Raw genomic sequence first — 16,983 nt, 5'->3', positions numbered from 1 at the left:
AAACACCTTTGGAGACGGCTTATGGTAGAGAAATGAACATTCAATTCACGGGCAGCAGCTTTGGTGGACATTCCTGTATTCAGCATGCCAATTGCACGCTCCCTCAAAACTTGCGACATCTGTGGCATTGTGCTGTGTGATAAAACTGCACATTTTAGAGTGGCCTTTTATTTTGGCCAGCCTAAGGCACACCTGTGCAATAATCATGCTGTCTAATCAGCATCTTGATATGCCATACCTGTGAGGTGGATGGATTATCTCGGCAAAGGAGAAGTGCTCACTAACACAGATTTAGAAAGATTTGTGAACAATATTTGAGAGAAATAGGCCTTTTGTGTACATAGAAAAAGTCTTAGATCTTTGAGTTCAGCTCATGAAAAATGGGGGCAAAAACAAAAGTGTTGCGTTTATAATTTTGTTCAGTGTATATACATTTAATCTGACACTTCACAAAAATAATAATGCATAAAGAAATCCTGAAAATTAATTTTTGGTAGTTGTGATCAGGACTGTTGGTTAAAAAAATGTTAGTGAAAGCAGGCAAAAAAAATCTATTTTTATGATAATTTTTTGACAGACCTCTATGTAGCTTTTTTAATTGATACAGGGGTTAATGTATTGTCATAATTATAAATGCATTGGTTTGTAGCACAGTTTACTGCACATAGTTGTTGTTCTAGTTATTTAGTGGCTAACGAATCAGAAGTCTCACACATTTACAGAAAATAGCTTACTTCTGCATTGCAAAATAAGGTGGATATTCACACATGCTAGTGTCCTTCAGAACCAGACATTCAGCTAATTGACACCAGAACTCATTTGTCTGGCACCCAGAAGGTGGTGCATGGAAACACAGCTGTGCTGTTGCGTCGCAACCCTCCAAACAGCTGCACGCTGGAGCTCTTTCCCACCGTGGCACCACTAGTCAGTCGAGAAACCGTGAATGACGGTTCATCACTGTCACTGGATGTCTCCATGCTTCCCGAGCCAGTTATTCAGGATTGTTTACAATTCCCGTTCTTGTTAAATGGCATCAGCTAAAAAAGTCATCCGAGCTCTGTGCGTGACGGATCTCGTAAAGTTGTGCCAGAAATGCTGAAACCTTATTCAATTTCACATCAACATGCATATGAAATGACATCCCAATAGGAGCCAGTCACAAATATACACGTTACGCAAACATTGCGTCACTAAGAATCTTTGTTGATGAGTTTAAAAAGTGCTAAACTGGTGCTTGGGTGCTGCGTCAACATTTTTACCCGTTCAAGGTCAAAGCACACCTGACGTCTTCACCGAGCACGTGCCTCGTTTTGTCGGAGAGATCTTAGTGCTCCTTCATCACTGCTCTTGACACTCAGCAAAATACGAGAAGGGTCAGTGGACGTGGATGGTTTTTATAAGCCCTGTGGTGTCTTGTAGAAGTCAGGCGGCGAATCGATGCCAGGGTGAGAGAGACGGGGCGCATTTCACAGGAGCAGAAGAGAGCTGTTAGATTTACGAGAAGGGTGGACGAGTGAGGGAGGGCTCTCTGCTTTATACAACAGCTAGCTCTGCTGTCCTTATTTGCGTGAGTAGTTCCTGCGTTGCCGTGAAATTACCAGTAGTGTAAAACACGGCCTTTCTTGCTTTGGTGTGATAGCAATGATTGATGTTTGGTGATTACGAGTGCTTTTTTGCACTCAAAAATTTGGTGTCAGTAAGTATTATTTATTTATATTTTTTTATGGTAGACTAATGATGCTGAAAATTCAGCTTTGCATCACAGGAATAATACAATTTTAAAATATATGAAAATTGTTATAAATTGCGATATTTCACAATATTGCTGTTTTTACTGTATTTTTGGGTTTTAAAAAAATGCAGCCTTGGTGATCATATTTTTAAAAAAAATTCCAACCCCGATCTTTTGAACAGTAACAGTCTTTGCAAATGCATCAGCTATTTATAAAAAGTAATGGTTGAAATGGTATTTTTAAATCAACTCAAACTGCTGAACATACACATGCCATTCAAACAGTTATACATTTTAAAACATTATACGTTTGTAATATACATATATACATATTATTTTTTATGATTTGTTTTTTATTATTATTTCTTAGAAAATATTTGACTTAATGTAAATTGTAATTTTGGCATCATTTTGACATTTAGGTTTTTTTCATAAATTAATTTAATTTACATTTTAATTTATAAAAATGTATACATTTATTAATTGCTTAATATACACTATTCAAACAGGGACATGAAACCTATTTTTATAGTCTATTTCTAAAGTTTAATTTTGCCTGGCTGCAGTGAAAAGAAACAGAATTCTTGTCTGTAGATTTCCTGCAGAATTGGGCTACATTTAAACTGTTGCCGGGGGTTGTTTTTTAGTCTGCGTGTTAAAGCCATCTCTAGACATGGAAATTTATTCAACCTGCATATATTAACCAGTTTCTTTTCAGCCACTTTACACATTTTCTAACTCATATTTGCTTCAAAACATTTGATAACCAAAGACATCCTTTAGCATACCTGCAGAAAACTTTTCTTGAAATCTGAAAACAAATTTCTAATAGAAACTTGCAAACTAAGACAAAGAGAGAGAGAAGAACGTCTGGAAAAGACTGGCTCTTTTCTCTCCAGACAGAAGTGGAGGCAGATGAAAGGTTAACAGGGCCTTCTGGAGAGGAGGACGAGATAATAAGCCTGGTGTCACCCAAAGCACTGAGCAAACAAGAGCAAAATTAACAGAGGCGGGGGGAGTGCGTGTTTGACGCCTGGTATTTGGGGGGTTGGTAGGCAATCTGTGTTTCAGATCATTTAGTTTTGAGTGCGTTTATGTGAAATGCATTCAAACCACAACCACCTCCTCCTTTTCCGTGCGAAATGCTGTATTTAACCCTCCCACACAGCGTAACTCGAGGAAGGCCTATCAAATCAAATCACACATTCAACAGAAACTTGAGCTGACACAGACTGATCAATCTGGGTCTCTTCAGCAGCCAACAGCGAACAAAGACGAGAAAGAGAGAGAGAGAGAGCAGAGAAGATTAGAAGAGGGGGGTGAAGGACAGATGAGAGGGGCTAGTTGATCTGATAGAGCCAACCAAGGCCTGTGTGTGTCTGATATTAAATCTTAGTGTCAACACACGAGGACAACTGACTCAATGATGAGATGCAGCAGATGAGAACGTGTGCACAAATACACACTCGCGCAAATGTGAGCAGAAAGTTTGGACGCGTTACGCATGTGATGTGTGTGGAACTGCAAAAGGAAATGCTCACACACATGACCTTTCTGAAGGCTTCTGAGAGCTCTTCAGTGAAGCTTTGGCACCTGCTGCAGTTTCATTAGACTGACCTCTCCATCTCCTCTCGCTCTTTATGATCCTGCTCCATATATGTACAGATTAAATGTTTGAAAGACGCATACTTGTGTGTTACCCATATGATGTACATCATATCCGTGGACTTTTTTAAATCAAGATTTTAGGTTATATCAATATTTATATGAATGCATACCTACTAGGGATGTAACGATTCGCTCAACTCACGATTCGATTTTTTTTAACAAATTGAGATTTAAGACAAATTATAAATTAAATGTGTCCTTTTATTATTGCTTGGACAAATGCTGCACGTTTCTTTGTGAAATTGAAATATATCACTATAATAATCCACTAATATAGCACTTCCATATTATTGCTCTTTTGTTGGTTTTGATTGCTTCTATTGTCCTCATTTCTAAGTCGCTTTGGATAAAAGTGTCTGCTAAATGACAAAATTTAAATGGAATGTAAATGTAAATAATAAAACTAAATAGAAATTTTAAAACAAGCCCCAAATCAAATAAATAAGTAACACAAATAAAATAAATCTCTTCATATAAATAAAATAAGGCTTTGTCTGTGCTCTTTCCTTTTAAAATTAGAGGCAACCACTGCATTTTAATCATGATCCAAACAAAGATGCTGCATAATGCAACATGAGCAGATTTTAATCTAAATTAGATTGTATAATTTCGAAATTTGAAGCAAAAACAGAATGGTTTGACTTCAGTTTTGTAAAACTATACATAAAAAATATCTGCATGAAACAGAAACAGCAGACGAGCTGAACGAGACGCAGATTCACTCTCTGCCAGTAGGTGGCGCTTAATGCATTTCCTTGGTTTCCGCTGTAAACAGCAGCGCTGCAATTATGAACTTTAATATGCATTATACAGAGGCAAGATGAAAAGAAAAAAATACCATTTAAACTTTTCTAAAGACAGTAAGTTCCCCTCAGACATGCATTCATATAAACTCCTACACCTAAATGAATCGCGATTTGTTTAGCATCTCAACTGATTTGAAACGTCACATATTTGAATTGATTTTCAACCGGCTCGCGGTTAATCGTTACATCCCTAATACCCACCATGTTTAATGAATCGCAAGGATTGGGAATCAAGAACCAAGGCCAGTACTGTCCGATTTGTTAATAAATGGTTTTAATGAACTTGTCAAAAAGACATCAGATTAGTGTTGCACTTATAAGTTTTCGTTTTGAATTAGTCTAAAAATCATTCCGAGAAGCTGTTTATGTACTCAGAATTTTTTGTGTGTTTATTTACGGCTCATAAGATGAGTTTTGTAAAAAAATATATAAATAAAAAAGACAATGAAATTTAAATAAATTAAAATGTAATATTCAATTAAGAAAAAAAAACTAGTAAAATGGTACCAAAATATTGTAATTTATATTAAAACATTTATAATATTTGTGACAATATAAACTTTTAAAATGTTACCAAAAATAGTATAATGTATATTATAAATATGTAATATTCTTATACATTTTATTAATCTATGGTAACATTGTTTGGTAACATTTTGTTGTTTCTTTTTTAAATAATTTTTCATTAACTATTTAATTTACTTTTACTTTTTTTTTGTTAATTTATGAATTATATGTTTTCTATTTTTATCATTAAAAATGATTCAATTATAACATGTTCGGTAACATTCTTCTTATTATAGTATTATAATATAAATTTGAATATTTTACATTTTTATATGTATATATACAGTATATATATATATATATATATGAAGAGTTCATTTGCAAAAACCGATAAACGCCACTTAAAAAAAAAAAAGAGCCGATTGCGTGCATTATTCTCCACATATAGCGCGATCTGAACCCTAAACACGTTTTGTCAAAAAAGCCGATTTTTGTCCTACTTTCAAGGCATCGCGAGTTCACGTTTACTGCAGAAACTGACAAGCAACCTTGTTGTTTTTGAACAGAAGCCGATAAGTCCATTTTAGCGAATCAGCGCGCTGTATTCAGGTCAGGTGACAATATATATATATATTTAAATGAAACAAACAAGGAAGATAAGTATTTAGTATTCATGATACCCATCCCTAATGACAGTGTACAGAAAGCAGAATTGTGTGTGGACGTACCCTCTGAGTAGGCCTCTCGGCGCTGAAAGCCTGTCTGAGCAGCTGGATGTTGTTTTTGCCTCTTTAGAGGCCTCCTCTGACCCGGGGCTGCGCTAACGTTACTGTCTGTGGACACTGGGCTGCCTGGACGGTGTCCCACAGGGAGGTTTTGGTATTTCCGTGCTGCTGGCAAATTAGAGGACAGAGGGTTTGCTTAGTTCAGCTCTATTAAAGGCCGCAGATTTAAATACAAATTAATTCAGCTGCTGTAGGATGTACAGCGTTACAGTTAGTGTCTCCATTTAAAACCATTATCACTCATTTCATGAGAAAATATTGGGAAATTTTGGTGGGACACTTCCATATCTTCCATAATGTCCAAGTGAAACAGAATATTCTGTGGAAAATGATGTAGGCTGGGATTGAGTTTGTTCATAAAAATGGATTCAGGAGTAGATTTATATTGTTAGGCCTGTTTTAATTACACACATTAACATCAGGAACATTTATTAAGAAAGCATATACACGTTCCAGTACCTCCAGACACTGGAAGCTGATGGTGGCCTTTCCCAGGATGCTTTGCCACTCGTAAACCAGCATATTCGGCCGCAGCTGCTACAGCTTGGGCAAAATCAGCATCGGTAAAGAAAGATCCGTCCGATGAGCTGACGGCGCTGGAACGACCCGATGAGGCGTTGTCCTCCTCTGAAGCCGAGCCCCAGCCGTTGATCATAGACCCGGTGACAGAGCTCTCCAGGTCACAGGTGCTGGAGGCCGGGGTCTGTTCCAGGCCCCGCAGGAGAGCCCTCTGCTGGGGCAAGTGCTGCTGGTGAGGGTGGGTGTGGAGCTGGTGGACTCGAGCCACCTCCGCATCCATCTCGTCACCCTCTTCCTCATCCTCTTCTTCCTCCAGGCCGTCCGTGTCCAGACCCAGGGGGCTGGATATGTAGCCGTACGTGTGCGGAGGGGAGAGGGGGCGTGGTGGAGGGGGTGGGCTCACCAAGAGTCGCCTAATGGAGGCCGACAGACGTCAAATGTAACAAACTGGAAATGGTTTAAAAAGAAATTGTTGCATTGCATTGTCTAGCTGTTGCAGCTGGCTTACCTGCGCTCGTGTAGGTCAGGGTTATCATGTAGCATGGGCTGCATCTCCTCCTGAGGGGACGGGGTGAGGGTCGCGGTGGACTGGTGACTGTAGGACACAGCGGCAGGTGAGGAAGCAGCTCCCCGTATGGGCGGCGTAGGTCCACGCTCCAGCTCCACCTCTTCCTCCTCCTCTTCCAGCTCGTCAGGTTGCAGATACATACGCGACGGCGGCAAAGGGCACTGCAGGTCTGTGTCATAACTGAAGAGAGAACCAAAGAACATATGATCACTCTGAAAAACTTAAACCACTTCAATCAATTTCTGAACACATCTTGTAATCTTGAGTTTCTCACTAACATATTTTGTGCAATCATCTTAGGATTTAATATTTACTAAAGACTTTTGGTAAGATGCTGTACAAACTGTGACAAATGTCTTTAATATAATAGTAATTATATTTATGTTATTTTAAAATATTATTGTTTAATTAATTGTAATTTAGTTTTGCTGTTGTAATATTTTGTTGATTTATTAATCATTAAATTAATATATTTTATTTTATTAAAGTTATGGTATATACATAAAAATAATAGTATTGATAATTTAATTTTTACATAATTATTTTGTATTCTTTTAATTTGTATTATATGAATATTTTGTTGAAGTATTATTCAATTGAATGAAATTACTTTTATTTTAACCAATATTAATATGCATTAATAATGTTATTTTAAAATAATAATTTAATTAAATAATAATTTTAAAATTAATATATTTTATTTATTTTATATTAAAGTGCGTGTGTGTGTGTATATATATATATATATATATATGAAAGTAATATACATTTCTAATTTAATATGCTATATGTAAATAATATTATTACAATGGTTAAAACATAGGAAATACATAAACTTTGAATGTAATTCCTAATAGATGTGCAATTATAAGCATACACAGCTTAAGTGAAAACCTTGATCTTACCTGTCGTCCATCACGAGGGTGTATTCCTGACACGGTGGTGGATTAACCGGAGGAGGAGGCAACAGTTCGGTCCAATTCATTGTGTTCTGTTTGGCCTGTTTAGTTGTTCGCCCACCTTTTTTCTGTCCTTGACTTCCTGTAAAGTAAAAAAAAGAAATAAAAAAACTCATTCATTGTGATTCAAACAGAGCTATATCAACTCCTAGCCCACAATGCCATCTCAACTCATAAATTAATTTAATTGCAAACTAAAATGTTTTAATAAGCTCTTGTTCATTTCTTTTTCTGTTGGTTTGTTTGCTGAGCTGGATGCATGTGTGAAACAAATGGTACTTTTACACTCAGGAGAAGCAACATTAATGACACCCACATCATAATTTATGCAGTGTACAACGCTTATGTGCATTATCTCTCTATTTATAATTAACATTGCACTCTCCATCAAAAAATGACTCATTTTTCAAAACTAACACTCTTCATTGCACAGAGGAGAGGTAGAGACAGAGAAAAAAAAAGAGAAGCATTGGAGGCCAATTAACAAAAAGGAATTAAAATTCAGAGCCAATGAGCTGTGAGGACCTCCATGCACTCAGACCCTCTCTTTAATTACCTGAACTTCAAATACAATATAAAAATAGATACGATGCATTACGCCGGCAGCATTGCATACGCCGCAGAATGGGCCTCATTTATCTTTGTCCTGCAACAAACACCGGCTTTCTGACAACACTATCCCCCCTTTCTTTGAGTCGGATGGATGAACGCCGGAGTAATTAATGACGGTGTGGTGAATCGCAAAAAGGGAGGGGGATATCCTCCCAATCAGAAACATCCCGGGAAAATGCGTCAGACCTTAGAAATCTGCAGGGAACATGGTTTTAACTAAAGGAATTAGGACTGAGAGAGAGAGATTGTTGCTGCCATTTAAGAAATGCGCTCTTGCACCTCAGAAATCATGAGGAAGAATAGCCTCCTTTTGTTCGGACGTAAATGTTTCTCTTTGTTCCCCGAGGTTCTCAACAATGAGTGAGCGATTTGTAAATGTCCTGTTTTGCATATGATTTACTGCCTCCTAGAGTGATGAAAAGGCTCAGGAATAATGAAAATGGAATACTGTGGTAAATTGCATGCTAACCGTCTACTAGGTTATGTCTGTGTGACAACTTGGCTGGATGGATGGATGGATGAATAGACATTAGAATGATATGATGGATGGATGGATGGATGGATGAATATCTTACCAGAGGTGCTGCTCCCTCTGTCAGAGCTGCTGTAGGTTCCTCCTGTAAGGGCGTCCTGGGCCTGGCTATAGGGGATGGTGCCTGAGATGGGCCCCTCACCTCGATAGTGGTCTAAGGGGTTGCAGTCAAGAGATTCTGAGTTTTAGTTTTTATTATACATATGGGTGAGGCATTATGACCTAGTCCTTCATATACCAGAGCAATTGAAAAAAGTTATTTTGTGAACTAGACGAATGAACGCTCTTATAAAAAGCAGACACTTTATACGAGAACGCTTCAGAGTGGAATATCAGATAGTCGAGTGGTAAAAGGTTACAAAAGGGTTTCAGTCATAAGCTGTTATGACTTGTTGGTGACTGGCTTCAATTGTCTACAAAGTGTGAAATATCACACCCACACACAGTTAGATTCATGCAAGTCGAGTCAAAAAGCAAACACAATGACTTTTTAGTGGCACAATATGAAGCAGCAGATAATAGATAGCTTTGAGCTTGAGTTACATTCTCCCTTATTTGTCCAGTAATCTAAGATCTCTGGCTTCACTCTGTTCTGAGACATCCGACGCTTTACAGCCTCCTCTTTACCTTCATCCCCATCCATCCAAACAGTAAAACAACAACTATAAATATGGATTACGTTTACTAGCAGAGTTGAATTACACATATACACAATATGAGCAACCGTGACAGATAAAGACAAGGTATTAGAAAGTGATGTAAAGGTGCCAGGGAGGCTATCAAGATTCAAAATCGTGTAACGCTTTTATTATGGTCTGAATAAGAGGAGACAATAGAGCAACAAGACAAGAAGAGCAGCAATTTGATGACGCACCTTTGTGGTAAACTGAGAAAAACATGCATGGGTTTCTTTGAAGAGCTTGATCTAGAGTTTAAAATCAAATTCACATAAATCTGCTTGAACTTTTTGGGGACCGCGAGTAAATCTACAAAACTCACCCTTATTCAGTTTGTTCTGTTCCATGACGTTATACTGCAGTGGCGTGTTGATGTCGGCCTGTTTTTGAGGTGTTCCTTGGCTGCTCTTCCAGCTCTGCTTCTCGTTGAGGTCGGCACTTCCTCCTCCACTTCCGCCGCTGCTGCTGTTCACGTTGTTGTTGGCCAGGCTGGACTGGATGAGCTGCGTGGTGGCGTAGGGCGTAGGCTGACCGCCAGGCCCCACGAAACGGCCATCCTTTAGGTTGGGGCTGTTGAAGGTCTTCATCTCGTTGATCTTGTTGGAAAGATCCACGTCGCTGTAAAGGCCCGTGTCGGGAGCCAGCAGGTTGCTGGCCTTGTTGTCCATCTGGTTGCTGTAGTTGGCGATGCAGTCGGCTGGACGATAGAAGAGGAGTAAGACATTTTGATAGCCAAAAGATCCGTGTTTAGGATCTACGGATAAACCTGGAGTCTGATATATTGTATGTTCTGATGTACCGATCAGACTGAAGTGCTTTTAAAATAAGGGAACATTTACAGAAACTCATGGGGAGAAGACACTAGGTTGGTTTAAGTATATGCTAATTAGCTTTATACCAACAAAAATTATGTTTTCAGACAGAAAGTAGATAGTGTAAATTAAAATTCATATATTAAGATAACACTTGTTTCATTAAAATCCCTGCCACTCTACTACGATCCTCCTCTACAGCCTCTCCCTCGTCCACGACACAAGCCAAGCGTGTCACTTTGAGTTTCCCGAGCAGCCGCGAGAAAGGCATCCCAGCTCATCAAGCAGGATGTTCCAACACATCCGAATCAAAAGCCTCCGAAACGAGGAACGCTGTAAAAGACCATCCTCTGACAGATCCAATTTTCCCCGGCTCATAAAATATTCAAATCCTCCCCGGGATCTGAGCGAGAAGCTTGGCGCGTAAATACCGCGGCCTGCCATTGGACGGATTTCGAGCATGGCTCGGGTTTCCATAAGAAGGAATGGCTCTGCACTTCAAAGGTTGACGTATCAATGATAAAAGATCCTATGGAGTGAGACAAACTAAGTCGTCTTTCCAGAGAAGCCCTGTGGGTACTGATCCGGTTAATATCCTGGAGATTTTTTAGTATTTGGCACACCAGGCAAACGGGTGTCAAGCTTTTAAAACGTCACGCTGTGAGAATCACTCAACATTTATCCTTCATCCCTGCTTTGATGAAGGCGACAGGGATAAAATCTAGTGTTAGTGAAAACACACTCCCAATAAATAGATATCAAAGGCAAAGCCAAGCTTTTTGGGTTAAAAAGCCCCATCTACGGTTTCTATGGATGTCTGAACAAACACAAAGCCTAATCCTCAAAAGGCCTATCCATGAATATGGTAGCTAATTTCTTAAATTCAATAGAAAGACATTTTCTAAAAGGATTGGATGCATTTAAGGGTTCCGTTATGAATGAAATACTCTTAGCCAACGGCTTAGTTGCAGCAGCTGATATCTGAGAACAAAAAAGCTCTTGTAGTGACATTTAAATATCATTAAATTAACCAACAGTGACACCACTGTCCAAACTAAGAGTTGCTTTGTGAAATCTGGGTGACTGTGTATATTAACACCACTTTGTCACTTTCAGTGTGCGTGTCTCTTTGGACTCGCGAGTCAACCTGGTGTTCTTTTGTTTGTGAAGTAACTTGCTGACTCCTGAAATAAAGCCACCTGGAGGTGCTCCATCACTCCTTCTCTTTCCTCACCCCCTCTTTTTTCTCTCTCTCAGGTCTATTTTGACCTCCGTAACGGCTCCTGGTTTCCTGAATAAGCGAGCACTTAGAGAAACTGCATTAAAAGGTTCTAAAAGCGGTATGGAAATCAGACGCTGATTGGATTAGCTGGACTACAGCCTGCGGGGCCTTTTCAATATCGGCCACTTTTATTTTCCCTAAAACATCCACGTTCCAACAAATCACGAGCAGAGTTGTGTGTCAAAGGAAGGACACGATACTTGCGCTGCGTTCCATTCAACTTGGAAAGCAGTACTAGAACGCTACTACTTCCAAGTTGGAAACTTCAGTGGAAATGAACAAGCCCAAACTACGAAAATGACGTTGCACAAACAATGTGGTATAAGGGGGAAATCTACACAGTTAATGCTTTAAATCAAATTAAACAAGTCACTGAGTCAAAGTTACCATAATAAAACCTCTTTACATCATTTAAATAACAAACTCTTCCAGAAGTAGTTTTTCCTCATTTGTCACTTTGAATAAAAGCACTTGCTAAATGAGTAAATGCAAAAAATGTGAAATAATCTCTACTTATAATTGTAATTTTGTTCCTTTACACATCATCTTCCATGCATTTTAAACTGAAATGCTAAAGTATGAGATCCGCTAACACGGGATTTCTCACTTGTGACTTTGAATAGAGCGTAGCATTATGCCTTTGTACGCTACTACACACACTCGCTCACACACACCTGGGCGGCTGTACGTGGCCAGGTTGCTGTCGCTGTTTCCATTGCTGCCGGTGCAGCAGTTGATGGTGCAGTCATTGTGATTGGAGCAGCTGTTCGGCCATGTGTCAGCGAGCCAAGGCTGGGTAGCTTGTTCACCTATATTCAACAAACCTGGCCTGGAAAACACACACAATGTGATTTATTACTAAATTGGAAATGGTAAATGCACACGTATGATCATGATCAGTTGTGTTCAGTACTGTTTCTGTTTTATCTTAGAACTGTTATTGCCATAAATAAGGACAGCTAATCATTTGGGCCCGACACAGCACCATTAGAACAACCATTGGTGTGAGTTTTGGGGCGGGGTTAACAGTTTGTCTGACCAATGGCAGGCAGCGGGAAGATTATTCCATTTGGTGGGGCAGAAATGACACACTTCAGCTTTAAACAGGATGCCCATCCCATCTCCTTCTATCCCAGTGCATCTCTCAGGGCATTAGGCTGTATCTGTGCTAAATGGATTGCGTCTGCTTGACTTGCTCATGGCTGATGACACTGTTTCCCCGAGGCCTCGTGACCGTTAGATCTCCGTGTGGCTTACCCAAGCGCTGGAGAACATTGCTGCTCCAGCTTGGGAAAAAAAAACACGAATGAATCGAGCCATCGCTAAAGGAAGAGCTCGAAGCTCTCAGCGCATTCCAGGGTGTCACAGTCAATCAACGTGATCTCAAGTGCTGGAGAAGCTCTGGATAAATGCATATATGAATTCATCCAGTGCCCTTAGTAACCGTTTCTATCAAATCTTGCAGTTAAAGTTATTTCTTTTAAAACACTGATTTATGTTAGGTAGTTAGCTTTCATGATACAACAAGGTCACATTAAAATGCTTCTGAGGAAATAAAGGAGTTGAGGGAACATTTTTTTCAGGGACGCTTATCAAAGACACAAAAAAACATCAAAGAAAGAGTTTTGTGCAATGAATCTTCAACACAATGCTTCAAAGTAAATGTGGCTTCCTCTTCTCTTAGTTCGTTCCGTATCCCTGCAGCATGGTATGTCTCGCTCTTTTATTTTTCTAACAGACTCTTTAGCTTCAAAAGGCTTAAACCTTTCCTTTAGACAAGGGCAAAGACCTGCTCGATTAAAAGCTGGACTCCAAAAGACAACATAAAGGGACAGACACACACTAAGTATCGTCTGCAACTATTCAAATGAGGACAAAGCTGTCACGTGCACATGTGCACCTACACGCACACACGATCCAGTGTAAACTGTTGAATGAATTGGTTGGAAATTATTGCATTAGCAGGGTAGAAGCGGAGGGCTTTGGTCTCATCTGTGTTCTGCAGGGCTCCGTCTCAATGCACAACCTCCAAAAGTGTCTTTGCAAAGACAAAAATGCCCCCTAGTGTCAATAAAATGCAATTAGACTACAGTACACACCCTGCGCATGGCCATTGTTGGCTTGTGATAAATATTAACTTCACTGATTTAAGGTATCAGATCACAAAATGTGTATATTTTTTAAACATCTCACCTTCCAGCACTGCTGACAGCTTCTCCTCCTCTCTGATAGGCCACTGTAGATAAAAGAAATTACAATTAATGAAGAAAAATAACATGGAAAACATATAATGAAACAAACACCTTCCTCTTAATTTCTCTAAAAATTCCTTCTATAGAAGAAGAAAAGTCATACAGATTTGGAAAACATGTAGGTGAATAAATGATGGCAGATTTTTTTTCTTTAACAGGCTAATCTAAGCATGTTTTGTTGGCCTTGTATTTTCTTTCATATCTTATAAGCTCCTCAATTTCGTTCAAAACCAGTGAACGTGTGGAAATAAAGCTTGTTGGTTGCATTTGCTACTAAAAACAAGCCTTCTCTCTCTCAATCCTTCCCGCCCCTCGAATCCTCCCATAACCAGGTGAGTCAACAGCGGTTACAGAAAGATTGCATGAGATGAGAAATAATGAAAGGGTCTAAGTGTCTTTCTCTGGTATGTAAAAGTCATCCAAGTTCAACCCTCACGCTAGCTGGCTGCTCTCTTCGTCTAATTGGCCACGAGACTTCTGATGTCACAGCTTCCCATCCCGTCTGAAGCGTTAGGGTGGGCGCCGGCGCTTTGATCAGCCACTCTGCCAGTTCTAACAGCCCTCTTTAGTCAAGCACTCTTCTCTTTAAGCATTTCCTCCCTCTCTGTCTTTTATTTTTTACTTCTTTTTATGCTGACAAGTCCATGCGACTGAAGTTCTCTTTGATTATCCATGTAAACTCAGACTGGGGTTCCTTTCTTGTGGGGAGATGCATTTTTAAAGAGAGGCCGTGCCTCCCACACTTCATCTGTGTCATATTTGTTTGGAGTTCTGCTATGCAGAACGAATGTGACTGAAGGGAGTGTTGAGGGACACTTCATTACAACGGCTGAGAAACATTATACTGCCGTGCACTTTCCAACTCCACTGGGCGTAAAAGTCATCCAAGTTCAATCCTCACGCTAGCTGGCTGCTCTCTTCGTCTAATTGGCCACGAGACTTCTGATGTCACAGCTTCCCATCCCGTCTGAAGCGTTAGGGTGGGCGCCGGCGCTTTGATCAGCCACTCTATCTGCCAGTTCTAACAGCCCTCTTTAGTCAAGCACTCTTCTCTTTAAGCATTTCCTCCCTCTCTGTCTTTTATTTTTTACTTCTTTTTATGCTGACAAGTCCATGCGACTGAAGTTCTCTTTGATTATCCATGTAAACTCAGACTGGGGTTCCTTTCTTGTGGGGAGATGCATTTTTAAAGAGAGGCCGTGCCTCCCACACTTCATCTGTGTCATATTTGTTTGGAGTTCTGCTATGCAGAACGAATGTGACTGAAGGGAGTGTTGAGGGACACTTCATTACAACGGCTGAGAAACATTATACTGCCGTGCACTTTCCAACTCCACTGGGCAGGAAGTCGTCACACTCTAGGGATTGTGGGAATTCTGGGCATATGTGCTGTGAGGAAGGTGTGATTACCTGTGGGGGTGAAGGTGAAGGAGGGCACTGCAGACACACAGAACAAAGAGAAAGAAAAAGAGTACATTAATTATTCATCAGATTCATAATTATTATTCAAAAAATGTATTATTCATCATAGCAGTAATGTGCATTAAACTTAAATATTTATGCAGTTATTGGAAAAAGTTTTCAAAAAGGCACTTGTGATTATATTTTACAGTCTCCGATGTAACGAATCTGTTACCAATTACTCAGAACATTGAAACCTCATCACAAATACACAGTTCATTTCATTCCCCTTGTCATCTGAACTCTGTGGTTTAACAGTTGTGGGTTTGTGCGTCTGATTAATTGTATATATATCAGAGACAAGAGAAAAATATTGATATCTAGAGTTTCTGAAGATAATGTCACCGCAGTGCTAGGATTTTGTAGATGGTTGCTATTTTAGCATGTTGTTATGCAGTTGCTAGGGTTTACTCGCCCAAGTAAAAAAAAAAAAAAAAAGAGCTCACTTTACTATATTCTGGTCTCTCTATGGCTTAATTGTAAATAGAAATAATTTCCCCTCTATATTATAAATTTTTACCATACACTAGGTGAAAAATCTACTGACATTTGGTACAAAATCTCCACTTAATTAGTCATTTAAATATTTAAACATTATAATAAATCATAATATTTAATATTATATCATATTATTATAAAAATATTATAATTTTATTAATGATACATTTATATTAATATAATCAATTATAAAACAAATAATACTAATGTATTTTAAATGAATATAATAAAAAATAAACATTTATATTAATATAATTTTAAAAATTTATGAATTAAAGATGTATTTAATAATGTACTAATTAATTAATTAATTAAATAAAATAAAAATATTTAAATTGATATAATTAAATATAATAATAATAATAAACCCAAACATGTGACATGTAAATTGCACAAATTCATGCCAGGTTCTAACAGTGTACTTTATTAACTTTGACTTAAATCTATTATAACATATGCCCTTGGTCTGATGTGAAATCTAGTTTCTTTCATGTTGATCAAAGGCTCCAATAAGCAGATGAACACGGCTTAATCAATTAAGCGATATGGGGTCAGAATTCATAATAAACAGCCCATCAGAAACATCAAAGTATCTGTGCAGGAAGCTGCTGCTCGTGATGGCGTCAGGATTGGTTTTTTGGCAGCGTTACACCCATACATCAGAATTCAACACCTGCTGTCTTCACCTTCTCATCTTCGCGTATTTACGGGAAAACAACCTTTAAAATTGTCAGCCGTTGCCATCCTTTTCAAATGTCACATTTATCGGCTGCGCTCATCTGCTTCTTGGCAGTGCTTTGAGTAAAGATGAGTCTAATAGATTGGGCCGTTTTTTGATGATTTTATCATGTATGCATGAAGGTTTTGAAGCAGAAGTAGAATGATGCTTGGCAGGCCAAATGCAGCATGGGAAAAAGATCATTTGATGGACAATAAATAAATCAAATCTCAGGAGTCTGGGTATGATCAGTGTTTTTAATCAATTTAACACACATTCACAGCTAAACGCACATGCACATCACACACACTGCAAGATTATCCATCTCTCCCCATCACCCTGTTTCACCCGGAGAACAGATTACCACTTCATGTATTACTATTATCCACCTCTGCTCAAACAAGTTCATGCTTAAGAGACTCGCAGCTACTGGTTCAATGTGCCAAGCGTCCTTTTTGCAATCTCGCTTGCGGCATAAAAAGGCACTACTTTTCAACATACCTTCTAAGCTATATTGTTATACCATCATGCATAAATTAGGGCTCAATAAAGACTTTTCCTGCTGGATATGTACTGAAAAAAGAAAAAATATATA

At 38.8% G+C, this 16,983-nt stretch overlaps 1 protein-coding gene across 2 annotated transcripts in view; it reads right to left on the bottom strand.

Moving 5' to 3' along the window:
• LOC107559192 (roundabout homolog 1) overlaps nt 1-16,983 on the bottom strand; it is a 296,974-nt gene that overhangs the window by 4,828 nt on the left and 275,163 nt on the right. The window contains exons 21-29 of one of the 2 annotated variants that reach the window (XM_016242952.1): nt 15,122-15,148; nt 13,653-13,695; nt 12,134-12,288; nt 9,688-10,062; nt 8,732-8,842; nt 7,491-7,626; nt 6,526-6,765; nt 5,958-6,430; nt 5,442-5,603 (exon numbers count right to left, since the gene is read on the bottom strand). In XM_016242952.1, the coding sequence (XP_016098438.1) occupies nt 5,442-5,603; nt 5,958-6,430; nt 6,526-6,765; nt 7,491-7,626; nt 8,732-8,842; nt 9,688-10,062; nt 12,134-12,288; nt 13,653-13,695; nt 15,122-15,148 (1,722 nt within the window). Of the gene's footprint in view, nt 1-5,441; nt 5,607-5,957; nt 6,431-6,525; nt 6,766-7,490; nt 7,627-8,731; nt 8,843-9,687; nt 10,063-12,133; nt 12,289-13,652; nt 13,696-15,121; nt 15,149-16,983 lie in introns of both variants that reach the window. The other variant, XM_016242951.1, reaches the window with a different exon arrangement.

This window comes from Sinocyclocheilus grahami, unplaced genomic scaffold (genome assembly GCF_001515645.1).
Source record: "Sinocyclocheilus grahami isolate Dianchi unplaced genomic scaffold, SAMN03320097.WGS_v1.1 scaffold677.1, whole genome shotgun sequence".
In the NCBI taxonomy this organism is placed as follows: domain Eukaryota; kingdom Metazoa; phylum Chordata; class Actinopteri; order Cypriniformes; family Cyprinidae; genus Sinocyclocheilus; species Sinocyclocheilus grahami.
Note: the sequence above shows the minus strand (reverse complement) of the source record. Positions and strands in the feature narration are given on the sequence as shown.